Raw genomic sequence first — 17399 nt, forward strand, 5'->3', positions numbered from 1 at the left:
TCAACTGCTCTTCCAAGTCCTTTGCTGTCTCTGAGAGAATTACAATGTCATCGATGAACCTCAAAGTTTTTATATCTTCTTCATGGATTTTAGTACCAACTCCGAATTTTTCTTTTATTTCCTTTACTGCTTGCTCAATATACAGATTGAATAACATTGGGGAGTGGCTACAACCCTATCTCACTCCCTTCCCAACCACTGATTCCCTTTCATGTCCGTCGACTCTTATAACTGCCATCTGTACAAATTGTAAATAGCTTTTCACTCCCTGTATTTTACCACTGCCACCTTCAGAATTCAAAAGAGAGTATTCCAGTCAACATTGTCAAAAGCTTTCTCTAAGTCTACAAATGCTAGAAACGTAGGTTTGCCTTTTCTTAATTTACCTTCTAAGATAAGTCGTAGGGTCAGTATTGCCTCACGTGTTCCAATATTTCTACGGAATCCAAATTGATCTTCCCCAAGGTCGGCTTCTACCAGTTTTTCAATTCTAATGTAAAGAATTCATGTTAGTATTTTACATCTGTGACTTATTAAACTGATAGTTCGGTAATTTTCACATCTGTCGACACCTGCTTTTTTTGGGATTGGAATTATTGTATTCTTCTTGAAGTTTGAGGAGGGTATTTCACCTGTCTCATACATCTTGCTCACCAGATGGTAGAGTTTTGTCAGGACTTGCTCTCCCAAGGCTGTCACTACTTCTAAAGGAATGTTGCCTACTCCCGGGGCCTTGTTTCGACTCAGGTCTTTCAGTGATCTCTCAAACTCTTCACGCAGTATTGTATCTCCCATTTCATCTTCATCTACATCCTCTTCCATTTCCATAATATTGTCCTCAAGTACATCGCCATTGTATAGACCCTCTATATACTCCTTCCACCTTTCTGCTTTCCCTTCTTTGCTTAGAACTGGGTTTCCATCTGAGCTCTTGATATTCATACAAGTGGCTCTCTTTTCTCCAAAGGTCTCTTTAATTTTCCTGTAAACAGTATCTATCTTACCCCTAGTGAGATAAGCCTCTACATCCTTTCATTTGTCCTCTAGCCATTCCTCCTTAGCCATTTTGCACTTCCTGTTGATCTCATTTTTGAGATGTTTGTATTCCTTTTTGCCTGCTTCATTTACTGCATTTTTATATTTTCTCCTTTCATCAATTAAATTCAATATTTCTTCTGTTAACCAAGGATTTCTACTAACCCTCGTCTTTTTACCTACTTGATCCTCTGCTGCCTTCACTACTTCATCCCTCAAAGCTACCCATTCTTCTACTACTGTATTTCTTTCCCCCACTCCTGTCAATTGTTCCCTTAAGCTCTCCCAGAAACTCTGTATAACCTCTGGTTTAGTCAGTTTATCCAGGTCCCATCTACTTAAATTCCCACCTTTTTGCAGTTTCTTCAGTTTTAATCTACAGTTCATAACCAATAGATTGTAGTCATAGTCCACATCTGCCCCTGGAAATGTCTGACAATTTAAAAGCTGGTGGCTAAATCCCTGTCTTACCATTATGTAATCTATCTGATATCTTCTAGTATCTCCAGGCTTCTTCCATATATACAGGCTTCTTTTATGAATCTTGAAACAAGTGTTAGCTATGATTAAGTTATGCTCTGTGCAAAATTCTACCAGGTGGCTTCCTCTTTCATTTCTTACCCCCAATCCATATTCACCTACTGTGTTTCCTTCTCTCCCTTTTCCTACTATTGAATTCCAGTCGCTATGACTATTAGATTTTCATCTCCCTTCACTACCTGAATAATTTCTTTTATCTCATCATACATTTCATCAATATCTTCATCATTTGCAGAGATAGTTGGCATATAAACTTGTACTACAGTAGTAGGTATGGGCTTTGTGTTAGTAGGCATGGGCTTCATGTCTATCTTGGCCACAATAATGCATTCACTATGCTGTTTGCAGTACATTACCTGCACTCCTATTTTTTTATTCATTATTAAACCTTCTCCTGCATTACCCCTATTTGTTTTTGCATTTATAGCCCTGTATTCACCTGACCAAAAGTCTTGTTCTGCCTGCCACCAAACTTCACTAATTCCCACTATATCTAACTTTAACCTATCCATTTCCCTTTTTAAATTTTCTAACCTACCTGCCCGATTAAGGGATCTGACATTCCACGCTCTGATCCGTAGCATGCCAGTTTTCTTTCTCCTGATAATGACATCCTCTTGAGTAGTCCCCACCTGGAGATCTGAATGAGGGACTATTTTACCTCCGGAATGTTTTACCCAAGAGGATGCCATCGTCATTTAATCGTACAGTAAAGCTGCATGCCCTCGGGAAAAATTATGGCTGTAGTTTCCTCTTGCTTTCAGCCATACACAGTACCAGCACAGCAAGGCCATTTTGGCTAGTGTTACAAGGCCAGATCAGTCAATCATCCAGACTTTTGCCCCTGCAACTACTGAAAAGGCTGCTGCCCCTCTTCAGGAACCACACATTTGTCTGGCCTCTCAACAGATACCCCTCCCTTGTGGTTGCACCTATGGTATGGCCATCTGTATTGCTGAGGCATGCAAGCCTCCTCACCAACGGCAAGGACCATGGTTCATGGAACTTATAATATAAATGGTTAAAGTTGAAAAGATCACTTGCCAATTCATTACTGATTACCAAAAATATGTTTCCACCAGCATTGATGTACAGAATTGTCCCTTTCAGTGTGATACTGATGGCACTGAGCCACACTAATAACTCCATAACTCACAAGGCATAGGGATTTTGCCTGATTGTAGCAACACTGCCATTGAATGCTCAAAGAACAAAGCACCACTTGCACTCTATAATTGCATCAGAAAGCAAATGCAGTTTTGGACCAGTGGTGATACTTTCTGTTGGGGAATATTTACTTGTGTATATTTGATCCTACTACAACAAGTCTCTGAATTTTGGACAGAATGTTGAGCAGTCATGAATAAAAATGGCTCCATAACACTTCTTTTATGATCTGTAGTTAGTGGCATGAATAGTCAAAGCAATTATGATGGAGAAAGGGGTTGCTTAGTGCTATTGGCAATACATCTTTGAAGTAAATCTACATCTACATCTACATGGATACTCTGCAAATCACATTTAAGTGCCTGGCAGAGGGTTCATCGAACCACCTTCACAATTCTCTATTGTTCCAATCTCATATAGCGCATGGAAAGAATGAACACCTATATCTTTCTGCATGAACTCTGATTTCCCTTATTTTGTCATGGTGATCATTTCTTCCCTATGTGGGTCAGTGGCAACAGAATATTTTCGCATTCAGAGGAGAAAGTTGGTGATTGGAATTTTGTGGGAAGATTCCATCAAAACGCTGTCTTTGGTTAGCCTTCCCCACAACATTTTCTTTGTGTTCCTTCCAATTTAAGTTGTTTGTAATTGTAATATGTGAGTATTTAGTTGAATTTACGGCTTTTAGGTGAGACTGAATTATTGTGTAACTGAAGTTTAACGAGTTCCTTTTAGTACTCATGTGGATGACCTGACACTTTTTGTTATTTAGGGCCAACTGCCACTTTTTGCACCATTCTGGTATTTTTTCTAAATCGTTCTGCAGTTTGTTTTGATCATCTGATGACTTTATTGGTTGATAAACAACAGCATCATCTGCAAACAACTGAATACGGCTGCTCAGATTGTCTCCCAAATCGTTTATGTAGATAAGGAACAGCAAAGGGCCTATAACACTACGTTGGGGAATGCCAGAAATCACTTCTGTTTTACTCTATGACTTTCTGACAATTAATTCAAACTGTGACCTCTCTGACAGGAAATCACAAATCCAGTCACAAATGCTGATTACTGTAATGAAATTGCAAAATACAGTATCAGTTTCAGGTTTTCATGTAACTCTAATAATTCTGTAGAAAAGGTAATATCTTCCACAATTCCTTTTAGTCTTTTATTGGATGCACTCTTCATTTGCAAAATCACCTCATGGTCAGAGATTAATGCCATATTTCATTTCATTGACAGAACTAAATAATGTCCTTGCTTTGTCATGACTGATTGATAAAAACTATAAAATCAGACTGATTCATTCATATCAGATCTTCACAGAAGGATAAACTCCCCTCCCTCCATGAAGATTTCCTTTGTAGAAGAGGATGAAACATTGTGTTTCTACAAAAAATTCATCTGGACTTGGCATAGTAACCTGGAATTATTTAATAATAATATTTAATAGTTTCTTGTACTTTGACAATTCCTTTCACCTTTAATTTTTCAGATTGTGTGTATGGCCATTTTGTGCACTTTGATCCATGAAACTCAAGGCTAGCAACTGCCTCCTCTCCCCTGCTTTACATAATCTTAGAGTATCTTACAAAGAGCTTACACAAGTTCCTTCTTGTTAAAAACTAATTTTTATTATTATCTTATTTTAGTTTTTTTTTATTCTCTATATTATTTATAATTTCTCTCATGTATAATGTCTCACTTACATATACCTCCTACTTTATATTTGTATGTAGGACCTCCAAGATGGTGTACTGGAGAACCAAACAGTTGAAAGTTTCCAGAAATCAGCTGGGCCAAAAGCAGTCGCCACCGGTCTATTGGATGTATTCTCACAAAAGCTGTGTCCACAGCTGCATACGTTTGTTGTTTTTTCAAGTGTATCCTGTGGTAGAGGCAATGCAGGACAGTCAAATTATGGTTGGAGTAATTCAGTGATGGAACGCATTTGTGAAGAACGTCACTCTAAAGGATTACCTGCTCTCGCCATCCAGTGGGGGGCTGTTGGTGATGTGGGCCTTGTTGCAAACATGCAAGAAGATGACAAGGAAATTGTTATAGGTTCGTTCATATGTAATCTTTCAGTGTACCAGCATTATTCTGTTATTCAAAACAAACATAAACCTTCTTGATGTACAAAAATCTTCCAGGTATTGTGTATCAAATGGTGGCTTACAAATAATATTATTTAGAAAATATATTTAAATATAGTGTTAAAAAAGAGAAATTTCTGTTATATTAATTTCTGCTTTTAATTAATCCAGACATACATGAAACTTAGTAATAAGGTGACAGTGGTTAATTAAAGTGCTTTAACATGAGGGTACACAAACTGTCGTATTTCTACCTTGATCATTATAAACATCCGTAATTATTATATTGTAATCATTATAAACATCCGTAATTATTATATTGTAATCAGCTGCAAAATGTTTACAGGAGGTACACTGCCCCAGAAAATTACATCCTGCTTATCACTGCTGGATACATTCTTTCTCCAGCCATGTCCTATTGTGGCCAGTATGGTTGTAGCTGAGAAACGTGGAGGACTGTCTCAGTCATCTGGTATACTCGAATATGTTGCTAATGTGTTGGGTAAGTTGTCTACCTTACGTGTATCTACAGTATTATTAATAAATGTAACACAATCATTGAGTATTAAGGTGCATATTAAAAAAATACACAGTCAAACGGATACCAAGTTTTCTGATAACTATGGAATGTCCATCATGGTCCTCAGCCATTCCAAGATTTGCGGAGTACAAAATAGTTTTCTAACAATTATATGTTGTTATTTATTCATACACATATGATGTTCTGTAAAGCCCATCATGAAGGTGAGCCTACAGGGGTCAGTTTTACAAAACATTCTTACTGCTTGCTGGCATTGAATAAAAATTTTGCTGATCTCAGCTGTTTACTGCAGAAGATTATGTCAAAAGGATAGTAATATGTAAAAGTATGCCAGAAAACCATCTTCAGGGCAGCACATTGAGATAGTTTTTTAAGAGCAAAGCAGACATAACTGAGCTTTTCAGTTAACTTATCAATATGTTGGTGCCACCCCCATTTGTTACCTATCTTGATAACATAGAAATTTCACATGGAGTATCATTCAGTGATAGCCATTTATCTCCTGTCATTAAACCTTTGTCCAACATAAATATTAACAATATATGCCTTATATTTGTACAACTTAAATTCTTGTATGAACAGTAAAAGCAAAGTAAATAAATGCGGTGATACAGATAATTATTAAACTAGAAGTAAGGTAACTCGTTCAGGCAGAGGACAGAGTTAAAAATAACTGACAATAGTTCTTATATTAATGGGCAGATATCATTCAACAAGCTGCCACATATTTTGAGAACTTGTGAAGCAAAGCTGTTCCACAGGGACTTAAAAGGATTCCTAGCTAGTAAACATTTGTATTCACTCAGTGAATTCTAAGCTACACATCCACTGTTACAGCATTTAATATATTTACTATATTAAGATGAAAGTATGTACCACTGCTATATGTAAGTATAATTTATATCAATTTATTGCTCAATTTGTGTATGACATTTGCAAAACCTATCAACTTGATGACTACATTAATTTTTAAAAAAAATTAAGACTGTTTGCTGCAGACCAGTTGTAAGCCCTTTGTCAGTACATTTGTGTCATCAGCAAACATCAGAGCTCTGAATGTGTTCAAGCCCTGTATCAGAATATTTGAATCAGAAGCAGGTATCATCACTGTTAAGAGATCTCCAATATCCATGGTGACATAGGTCACAAACAAGATTGGGTTGCATTATTCCCCCAGCCCAAATTCATTTTCATTTCTGTCATATTCTATGTTAATGTGACCAACTACTTTCTGTGGCTAAGATATTCCCTATTTTTGGATTTAGGCTTGATTGTGTTTACAATTGACAGTATGTCTCCATTCATGCAAGAGAGATGCCCTTAGTACCATAACATTTTAGTTCCCCCTTTTATTATTGACATTATGATAGGTCTTTACAGGATTGTATAAAATACATACAGTATAGTGTTCTTTGTTTAGATCCACAAGAACTGAGTTTGTCACATCACATATTGCTTCCTCTGGCAAGAATATATTTGGGGCCTCAAACTGGGCAGTTGTTATTTTAGTCTTTCATGAAAAGCATCTTGATTACCTTCAAGGATTACGAAGGTAATTAGAGGAACCTACAAGCTTTCAGTACTTCAGTTGAAATATCATTATTGCCATAAAAGTTACTCATATGCAGTGATAAAATGATTTTTGTTCTCTCTTAAACAGTTGATTTGTTGACGAAGAATGGAGAATGGAATGCCAGTCTAAGTAAATATAATGTGGGCTGCCTTCAGTGGTCCTTTATTTGTTGCTGTGTTTTTTTATATAGAAGAATTCATTGAATAACAATAAAAAACCACTCAGCATTCAACAAGCATTCAAATTATCATAAAATCTACAACATTAAAAAAAGTCAAGAATGATGGGGTGTTTCCAAAAGCCAAATAGATGTTATTCATAACTATCAGTTTCATGTCAGTGCAGACACATCTTCAGATTTATAATGGTTATATGTTTATAATGTAGATGGAAAATTGTGGAGCCCACCATTCAGGAAGTAATTTGCATTAAGAGTCAAACCAAGTTGGTGGGTTATCATAATAAAATAGATTACACCCAAAAAATGTTTGTAATATTGTACAAAGCATGACTTCTGACTGAGCCTGGCCAGATAAACCCTGTAGGATATATCACAGGATTCACTAGACATCAGCATATAAAACTCATTTGAGGAAAACTTAAAACCCTGTGTAATGTGTGTACGTCTGCCTTTTTCAATTGTTATAATTTTTATGATAATTTTAATGGTTATTGAGTGTTGAGCATTTTTATTGTTACTCAGAATGTCTCTGAACTGTGGTTGCTCTCCCTAGAAAGTTGTTTGATGAGTTAATTGACTTTACTTATGAAGAAAATGAATTTAGCATTTGTCTTTGAGTTACTCTCATCAGGAAGTTGGATAGATTTGCCTTTCCAACCTTATTCATTTTGTGCATAACGATACTCAAAATTTCCTTTGCTTTGTTTGGGAAACTTTGTATTTTTATGCATAGTACATGATTTTTCCTTTTTTCTGTCATGGAAAAGGATTTTGCAGTATTGATTTAAGTCTTGGTTATAACTCATGCTCTACATTTGTATTATACTGTGCAAGCCACGGTGAACTGCATGGCAGTGAGTACATCCCATTGTTTCCTTTCTTTCATTCCATTTGCATGTGGATTGCAGGAACAGTGATTGCCTAAATGCCTCTCTGCATGCTTTAAATAGCCTAATATTGTCTTTTTAGTTCATGAGAGCAATACATAGGGAGTTGTGTAATTTATTGCTAGATTCATCATTTAATGTTGGTTCTAAAAACTTTCTAAGTATATAAAACTGTGTATATAAGTATATAAACTGAGTATATAAAATGAGTATATAAACTGAGTATATAAGTATATAAAACTAAGTACATAAAACGGTTTTTACAATTATTTCAAGGCCGCAATTGATTCTTCAGACCAAGCATTGTCTTTGATGCCAATGAGCATGGACTGTCTTTATCAGGCTGTGTCCCTCCTAATATGCATTTTTCTTTTTAAATGCGTCCCTATGAAATCAGAAAGAAGTTACCTTGCAATGTCTTATGTGGGAAATGTGAAGTCAAGTCCACTTAAAACATGAAGTCTGCTCTCCACTCTGGATGTTCTAATTTTTGTTCCAGAACTTCTTTTTCCTTCATAAATTCAGCAATAGTAAGTTTTAAATCAGAAAATCACTCTGGGCATGCCCCTTGATTTATTCAATGACTTTGCATTAATATGTGAAGTCTCAATACTCTTTCTTCACATTCATTGAAAACTGTTGCAATTGACAATGGAATAATGCACAAGGCTTCACAAATTTTACTATTCGTATCATCAATTTCTTCACGTCTGCAAATTTAGCACAAAGTACTTTTTGATGTACAAAACAATGAATCCCATCTGTCAATCATTGTAACGGTTTGTTCTCTCATTGTCAACTAAATCTTTTAATTCTGTCTGCATGGTATTGTAATGTCATTTCATAGCAAATATGCAGTACCTGTTGCTTGTGTGAATTATGAATACTCACCCCTCTCTTCTATCATTCCATTCATTTTAAAGGATTGTGGCGATGGGGTGCTAGACTTCCCCTTTTGTGCAAACAGCCACTGGATCTGTGAACGCCCTTCATACCACAAACAAGTAGCCAAAGTTAAACTGCACTGACAACATGATTCTGTTGAACTCAGAGAAGTCTACCAGTTTAAAAATGCTGCACTGCAATGCTAAATGAAATGTCGAGAAAGGCGAACAAAGCTGAGTAACAGGTTGGGTTTGGCCTGCCTATGGCCAGCACACACGGCACATTTGAAGTTTGGCATGCCATGGCCAGCCCTGCTCTAGATACTCGTGTCCTGAACTAAAAGATTCAAGTTCTTCATTGAGATATGCCCTTTGTATTTCCATAATCAATGTTCTACAACTGCCTGATAGCCACTTATACCAGTTTCAATATGGACATATACCAATAGCTACCTAAAGCAGATTTGCATATATTGTGCTGTGACATTTCATATGTATAAAAGAGGATGCATATCAGCTAAGTGGTAAAATCCATGCAATTTGCATGTTCATTTACTTATACTTAGTATACAGGGTGTTCCGTTTGTCTTGACCACCCTAAATAACTGTTTTTCCAGATCCAACCTACAAAATGTTTCAAGCAAATGTTCTTTAGCCATCAGGGGGACATCAGTCAACATGATTGCCTTCATTGTGCCTTTGTTTTTTACAAAGATATCAACAGAAGTATGACTTTCTTAAATTGCACCTTGTTATTTTTATTCAGTAATTCATATCCTCTCCTAAAGATCTATTCAAAAACGTATCACAGTGTACCATTCACTGAAATACAATGTTATTAATTACTTAACACAACACTGATGTTGATGATCCCAGCGCTTACTGCAGGTATTCGGGGTAATGGAACACATCCACATGCTGACATTGACAGAGGACAAATGTAAACATAAGTAGAATGCACACTCATCATTCTGTCAACCATTGTCAGTTGAAGAGTTGTTTGAGTACAATTTACACCAATGAAGAAAAGGTAGAAATGCTACTCATCTATGGGGATTGTAAGTTAGCACAACAGTAATTGTAAAACTGTTTTCTCATGTACAGGTACATTTAGTGCAGTAGTTTAGCCCTTTTAAATACTGTTGTGTAGAGTAGGCATACAGTAAAGGCTGTTCTTCCTACAAACTGCATTAACATGATGTTTCTTTTTTGTTGTTGTTGAAGGTAAGCAAAATGCTATGCAGGCAGTGTAACTGTACAGAAAGTGATATCCTGACAGGAACCCACCTTCCCAACGGATGTTTTCTCGTCTTGTTGTGATGCTTCAGGAAATTGGAAATTTCAACCCATGACAATGCAATCATCATCACACTCGCACAGACAAAGCTGCCAAAGTTACTGTTCTAGCTTCCATTGCTATGAATCCACAAGTGAGCACACAACAGTTTGAACATGAGATTAGCATTCCTGAAACCTTTGTACATCATATTCCTACATGTCACCGGTTTCATCCTTACCATGTACAGCTACATCAAGAATTGCATGGGAATGATTTCCAGAATCATGTACGATTCTGTCATTGGGCACAGCAGCATATCCTCCCCAACCTGAACTTCTTCTCCAGTGTTCTATTTACTGATGAATGTTCCTTCTCAAACAAAGGACAGATAAATACAAGAAACATGCATTATTGGTCCAGCGCCAACCCACGCTGCATCAATGGACAGTTAACATCTGGTGTGGGATGCTTGGTACTACAATTATTGGCCCTTATTTCATCAACAGTAGTCTAAATGACACAGCGTATGCCAACTTCATCAGACAAATTCTTCCTACTCTTCTGAATGAAGTGCCGCTAAGAACCAGAATGCTTATGTGGTATCAACACAATGGATGTCCAGCACATAATGCTTTGTTTGCAGTCTTGTTCTGGACCAAAGGTATCCTGCCAGATGGATTGGTCAAGGAGGAACAGTTACTTGGCCTGCTAGGTCTACTGATTTAAATCCTCTGGACTTTTTTCTTTGTGGATGCAATAAAGACATTGTCTATCGCAATATTCCAACAACTCCAAAGGACATGTGGGAACATATCGTGCTTGCTTGTAATTCTCTTCAGCAGGCAACATTGGAAGCAATAAATAATTCTTTCATTCAACAAGTGCACAAGTGTATCGGTGTCTAGGTCCTCACGTTCAGCTCCTTTGCAAATCCAGCAAGTGGGCGAGTTTGTGATCCCGGGCTCAGTCAGTCTTGTCTTATGTAATTAATAATGTTTTGTTTCAGTGAATGCTACACTGCGATACATATTTAAATAGGTCTTTAGGAGAGGAAATGAATTACTGAGTAAAAAATACATGGTGCTATTTAAAAAAAGTCATACTGCTTTTCATATCTTTGTAAAAAACAAAGGCACAACAAGGACAATCATGCTGATTGATGACCCCTTGATGACTAAAGAACATTTGCTTGAAACATTTTGTAAGTTGCATTTGGACAAACAGTTATTTAGGGTGGACAAGGTAAAAGGGACATTCTGTATAAGTTGACCCCCTTTATTTCCTGTCTTAGAGTAAAATCACATGTGTTATATAAGCTCACTTTGAAAACTTAAGCACAAAAACTTGACATAAAATTTAAATGTGGTTTTTATGCTGATTTTATCAAAACTCATGCTTTTCAGAAATCTTGGCCACAATGTCTCAATTCGCAACAGTTCCCATTTTCTGTTATATATTTGTGTGAGAAAGGTATACTTTGAGAAGTTTTGGATGCTTGTAAAGATTTTTGCAATTTACAAGCTTTTTGTATAATCTATTTCATAATAAATCAGGGTTTTGATTTACAGTTAATGTGAATGAGTAACATATCATGTCATATTAGTTCTCCCTTTTAATAGAAGTGTATATTACCTACATTTATTGTAAAATAACGCTACTGTTGAACTTTCTTACGAACCATAAACTGAAAAATGCCTTGGAGAAATAGTAAAACTTATACCAAGTTTCTGTTGTTGTAACAGATATCTCATTTTTGGCTATAAATTAGTTAAATTCCAAAAGATTGCTGATAATATTTATAGCATATCAAACTTATAAGTTAAAAGAGAATCAGGAAGCTTAGTATAAAGTTATTTTTTTACTATCCTGAAAAATACTGCACCAGGCATAAACTGCTTACTGTTTTATAAAATATTGCACCAGGCATAATGTAGTGTTTGCTGTTCTCAGATAGGGGATGAATTGGTTACTATTCATAAGCAGCTAGAAATCTCCCTGATAACTGCCAAGCGATTGGAAGCTGCTGCAGATGGGTGCATTGGGGGAGGGCTGCTACCAAGAGTTGTGTATCAGAGGTACCAAAGATAACTCAAGTACTATACTTTCCTGTGGATACCATCTCTCTTGGATGAAATACAAGCCTCATCATTACCCATCATTTGACTGTGAGTGGCTTGTCAGTGTGGGGTTTAGGTATTTGCGCAAGGTAGACAGGGATCAAGGAGGATTCACTGTGCTTACTAATCCCTTTTAACATGCAGGTTCAAGGTGCTGTCTTTGGCTGAAACTGAATCTGAGCCACTGGGACTAAGGTCACCTGTTTTGGGGAAACAAAAGGGTTGGAGTCCCCTAATCACTGACATTTCAAACATATAGTAAGTAATGGTACTTCTTAGGGAAATGGCAGCAAGGGTTTGGAAGGAACACCAGGTACACTCAGTGGGTATACCTGGTCACCTCATTCAGCAGGTTGAAGAGACTATTCTGGCAGTCATTAAGGGAACAGGGTGCAATCAGCTACAGCTGCATACTGGAACAAACAATGCCTGTCTCTGGTCTCTGAGGTCATACTTGTATCTCTCCAGTGGCTCACAGAGGAAGCTGAGAATACCATTCTTGCTCATTTTCAGTGAAGCTCACAATCTGCAGCATTGTCCTCAGGACATATGTAGCTTGCTGGCTCTTAGTAAAGTGGAACGCTTGAACCAAAGACTCAGAGAGTTGTCGACTTCATAGGATTTCACTGTAGTGTTGAGAGTCCCCCTAAATAGATCAGGTGTGCATTACACAATCAGAGGCAGCTGACCAAGTGTGAGGTGTATACAAGGTCTTTTTTAGACTAGGTGACAGTCCATCCCACCCAGATAATGATAGCTGTGTGAAACCCAGAAGTATCAGAGTAACATCCAAGGAAATGGCTCTCACAGATGAGAGTATCAAAATCCTAGTGATTACTGCCGAAGAATGTGCAATAAAGTGGTAGAGTTTGAAGTGCTCCTAAAAACACTGAATCTCACATAATATTAGTCCCACAAAACTGGTTAGAACCTGAAGTTCACAGTAGTGAGATATTTGGGGAAAATGCAAACCTATAATAAAAAGATAAGGAAACATAAAATAGAAGCATATTTGTTGCAGAAGACAAGAAACTAAAATCCACCAAACTGAAGTTGAAGTTGCATCTGATATTGTTTGACCAAGACCCAGTAGCAAGGATGGGCAAAAAATTGTAATGGGGGTCCTCCTGATGTAACTGAAAATTTTAGAGGAAACCTCATTTCGCTTAATGAGACTGTAATCATTGAGAGAGACTTTAATTATCCAATGTTCAGTTGGGATAATTATACTCTTGTTAGCAGTGGGCATGACAAGACATCCTGTGAAACTTTAATAAATGCCTTCTCTGAAAACTACCTAAAACAGGTAGTGCAGAAGTCCACTCATGATGGAAATATATTAGTTCTAATGGCAGCAAACAGACCTGATCTCTTTGAGGAAATCTACATCAAAACTGTTATCAGTGACCATGAGATAGTTATAGAAACAGTGAATACCAAAACACAAAGGGCATCTAAAACAAGCAGAAAGATTTGTATCTTCAGTAAACTAGACAGAGGAGCAATAATATCATATCACTATGAAGAACTTGAAACTTTTAGCTGAGGACAGGAGCATGAAGAGGAACTATGACTTATGTTTAAAAGAACACTTTACCATGCCCTTAATAAATAAGTACCCAGTAGTGTAGTTCATAATTAGAGAGATCCTCCATGGTATACAGTCACTATAAAAAAAAATAAAAAAAAATAAAAAAAAAAGCATAGGGCTATAAATGGAGAGAGACTGAATGAAACTCATTTGATTATCATAAGCGCAATGTGTGAAGCCTTCAATGACCACTGTAGCAGAATAATGTCAAATGATATTTATCAAAACCCAGAAAAATTTAGAACATATGTAAAGGCTGTCAGTGCATCAGAGTTAGTGTCCAGTCGCTCATATATGAGACTGAAACTGAAGCTGTGATCAGTGAAGCAAAAGCAGAAATCTGATGGACTTAAATTTTCCTTGATACATATGAGTCTCAACATTATCTACAATAATGATAGGAGCTGAAGAAATGAATTAAAAATTGAGCTATACCAAGGATTTGAACCCATGTCCCTCACCTAGTAGGCAGATGTGATAGCCATTACACCACTGTAACAATACAGGCAAAACCACTGCATAGAGAACCCTAGTCAAGTACCCTCCTTAACTTGAACTTCAATTCACAGTTTCAGCCTGTTTTCCCTTTCTTAAACCATCAGTATTTCCAAGGCTCTCCAGTATTAAAATAGCATCTCAGCTTTATATGTAATGGGGAAATCCTGCATATACCTCAAACTTAATGTGATCTATAGATCTGATGGAATGAAATTTTCTGTGAGACAATTAAGCAGAGGACCCAAGTTCAAGTCCTCCTGGCTTTAGCACAAATCTCAATTGATTTCTTCAGCTTCTAACATTATTGTAGATGAAGATGAGACTCATATGTCTCAACAAAAATTTCATTCTATGGGATCTATAAATCTTCTGCACTTGAGGTACAGGCTGGATTTTCCCATTACGTACAAAGCTGGGGTGCTATTCCAATACTGGAGAGCCTCAGTGATACTGATGATTTAAGAAAGGGAAGATAGGCTGAAGGTGTGAATTGAAGTTTGTGTTAGGTGAGGCATTGGACTAACATGGTCTTTGCAGATGTAGAATTGTGTTTTATTCATCTCCTGACACATATTTGCAATCTATTCGGTCTGCATACAGGAGACATGTCAAAAATTTATAATACTGTAACATTCCTTTATAATATAAAAAGCTTTATGATTATGTTGAATGAATTTCTGAACTGTGGAATGGGCACTGAACTTACGTAATCATGTAGCATGTTGTAAGTGCAAGTGGTGTCCTTACCCTGTGCTGTTGCTAGCAAAACCTTTATATGAACTGATTGGGCAGTGCAACTCTCAATACCAATAAAGAAATACAGTCACTGCAAAATACATTCAGCCCCTTAGGCACTGAATCTTCTGTCCCTGTTCAAAACTGATAACCTTGGTTCCTGTGCACATAGCAAATAAATAAAATTGTCTTACTCCTAAAGCAGCAATAGTGGAACACAATATATTCTGGTCTCTCATAAAAAATATATGAATATGCTAACTACAGGCTCAGCAGTGCGCAATGCTGACTGTAACACTTGGAGATGCACATGAAATTGTTTTCACTGGTAAATGAAAACATTTGAGAAAAAATCCAACTTCTTAGAAAAACATATGACCTGAACAGGGAGGCGGTTTTTGATTATGGTGAATTACTACCACTGAGATTTTTTAGCAAAATTATATTGCAAGTCTTTGTATTTTCATAAATAACTGACAATTGAAGTTACATTACCCGCAACTGATTCACAATCAATGAGATTTAAACAGCAAGTATTATCTAACCTCACTAATCCAACATAAATGAAAATCATCAAATTACATATAGCTCTATTAACAAATCTTAGCAGCATTACAAAAGTGAAGTATCTAACTAGCCTTTTCATCAAATCATTTTATGTACATTCTGGGGTTGCTCAACAGTTACAAATTAACAGCCAACTCATGTATACTAATGTGCTGGCAAAACAAAAATCATAATTATTTAACATCTTTATCTTGCTTGCATGAAGACTTTTGCTTCCATGTTCAACAATATTGACATACCTACATTAAACTACCACTTGGTGGCTGCACACAGCACACACAAAAACTGACTACTTTCTCTCACAGACAGCTGCATACAACTGAGTGGCCAGTGCTCTCTCACTCCAACACTACAATCTCAGACCAGAAGCAGTATCTTTGGCTCCGTGGTCGTACACAGTCAGCAATCTGCATTATAAAATTTATCAGAGACATACATCATTTATAATATCATAGTTCCAGTTTAGTTTACATTAACATTATTACCATATTAAGGTGCCACATACAAATGTGCCCTTGTAGACTCCTTTCAATACAGTTACAATGATTTTATATTAATAAATAATATCACTAAAATAAATAATAACACTATCAGGATATTTCTTGGAATATGTAACACATTATATTTGGCTCAGATTTCCAGTTTGACCTGCATAAATTCATCCACTGAGTAATAACATTTCAGTGTCATTGCCTCATGTAACTTTCTCTTAAGTGGACCAAAATTCATCTGTGTTAGCATGTTCCCTTTTAATTTATTACAAATTTTCATTCCCATGTATTGAGATCTCTGGGCATACAGTCTGAGGTGGTGGGTGGGAAGCATAACAGTTTCTTTGTTTCTGGTATCATGTGGATGGACAAAATGGCTTCCCTCAAATAATTTATGTCTGATGTACAAAAATATTGTAATCTCATATTTCTATAGGGATGACAGAGTTCATAATGGATGATGTGGTTCTTTATGATTTGCAGTGCACATATTTCAAATGATTTATTTCTGTATTTTTAGTATCTGCACTATGATTGGCGAATTACCCCTAAGAACAAAATCATACCTAATGATAGATTCAAAGTAGCTTGTATATGTTACTTTTCATGTGTCCATGCCAGTTGCAGTTGATAATATTTGCATTGAAAATGCAAAGCTGCTCAGTTTGTTTGCTAGGTTTCAATGTTGCCTGCCAGCTCAATTTTCCGTATACATACACTCCTGGAAATTGAAATAAGAACACCGTGAATTCATTGTCCCAGGAAGGGGAAACTTTATTGACACATTCCTGGGGTCAGATACATCACATGATCACACTGACAGAACCACAGGCACATAGACACAGGCAACAGAGCATGCACAATGTCGGCACTAGTACAGTGTATATCCACCTTTCGCAGCAATGCAGGCTGCTATTCTCCCATGGAGACGATCGTAGAGAAGCTGGATGTAGTCCTGTGGAACGGCTTGCCATGCCATTTCCACCTGGCGCCTCAGTTGGACCAGCGTTCGTGCTCGACGTGCAGACCGCGTGAGACGACGCTTCATCCAGTCCCAAACATGCTCAATGGGGGACAGATCCGGAGATCTTGCTGGCCAGGGTAGTTGACTTACACCTTCTAGAGCACGTTGGGTGGCACGGGATACATGCGGACGTGCATTGTCCTGTTGGAACAGCAAGTTCCCTTGCCGGTCTAGGAACGGTAGAACG

General features: G+C 37.0%; 1 protein-coding gene across 2 annotated transcripts in view; it reads left to right on the plus strand.

Annotated features, from left to right (window-relative positions):
• LOC124545218 (fatty acid synthase-like) overlaps nt 1–17399 on the plus strand; it is a 435708-nt gene that overhangs the window by 354619 nt on the left and 63690 nt on the right. For both annotated transcript variants that reach the window (XM_047124086.1, XM_047124089.1), the window contains exons 31-32: nt 4488–4812; nt 5191–5346. In XM_047124086.1, coding sequence (XP_046980042.1) covers nt 4488–4812; nt 5191–5346 — 481 coding nt within the window. The remainder of the gene's footprint in view (nt 1–4487; nt 4813–5190; nt 5347–17399) is intronic.

This window comes from Schistocerca americana, chromosome 8 (assembly GCF_021461395.2).
Source record: "Schistocerca americana isolate TAMUIC-IGC-003095 chromosome 8, iqSchAmer2.1, whole genome shotgun sequence".
Lineage (NCBI taxonomy): Eukaryota > Metazoa > Arthropoda > Insecta > Orthoptera > Acrididae > Schistocerca > Schistocerca americana.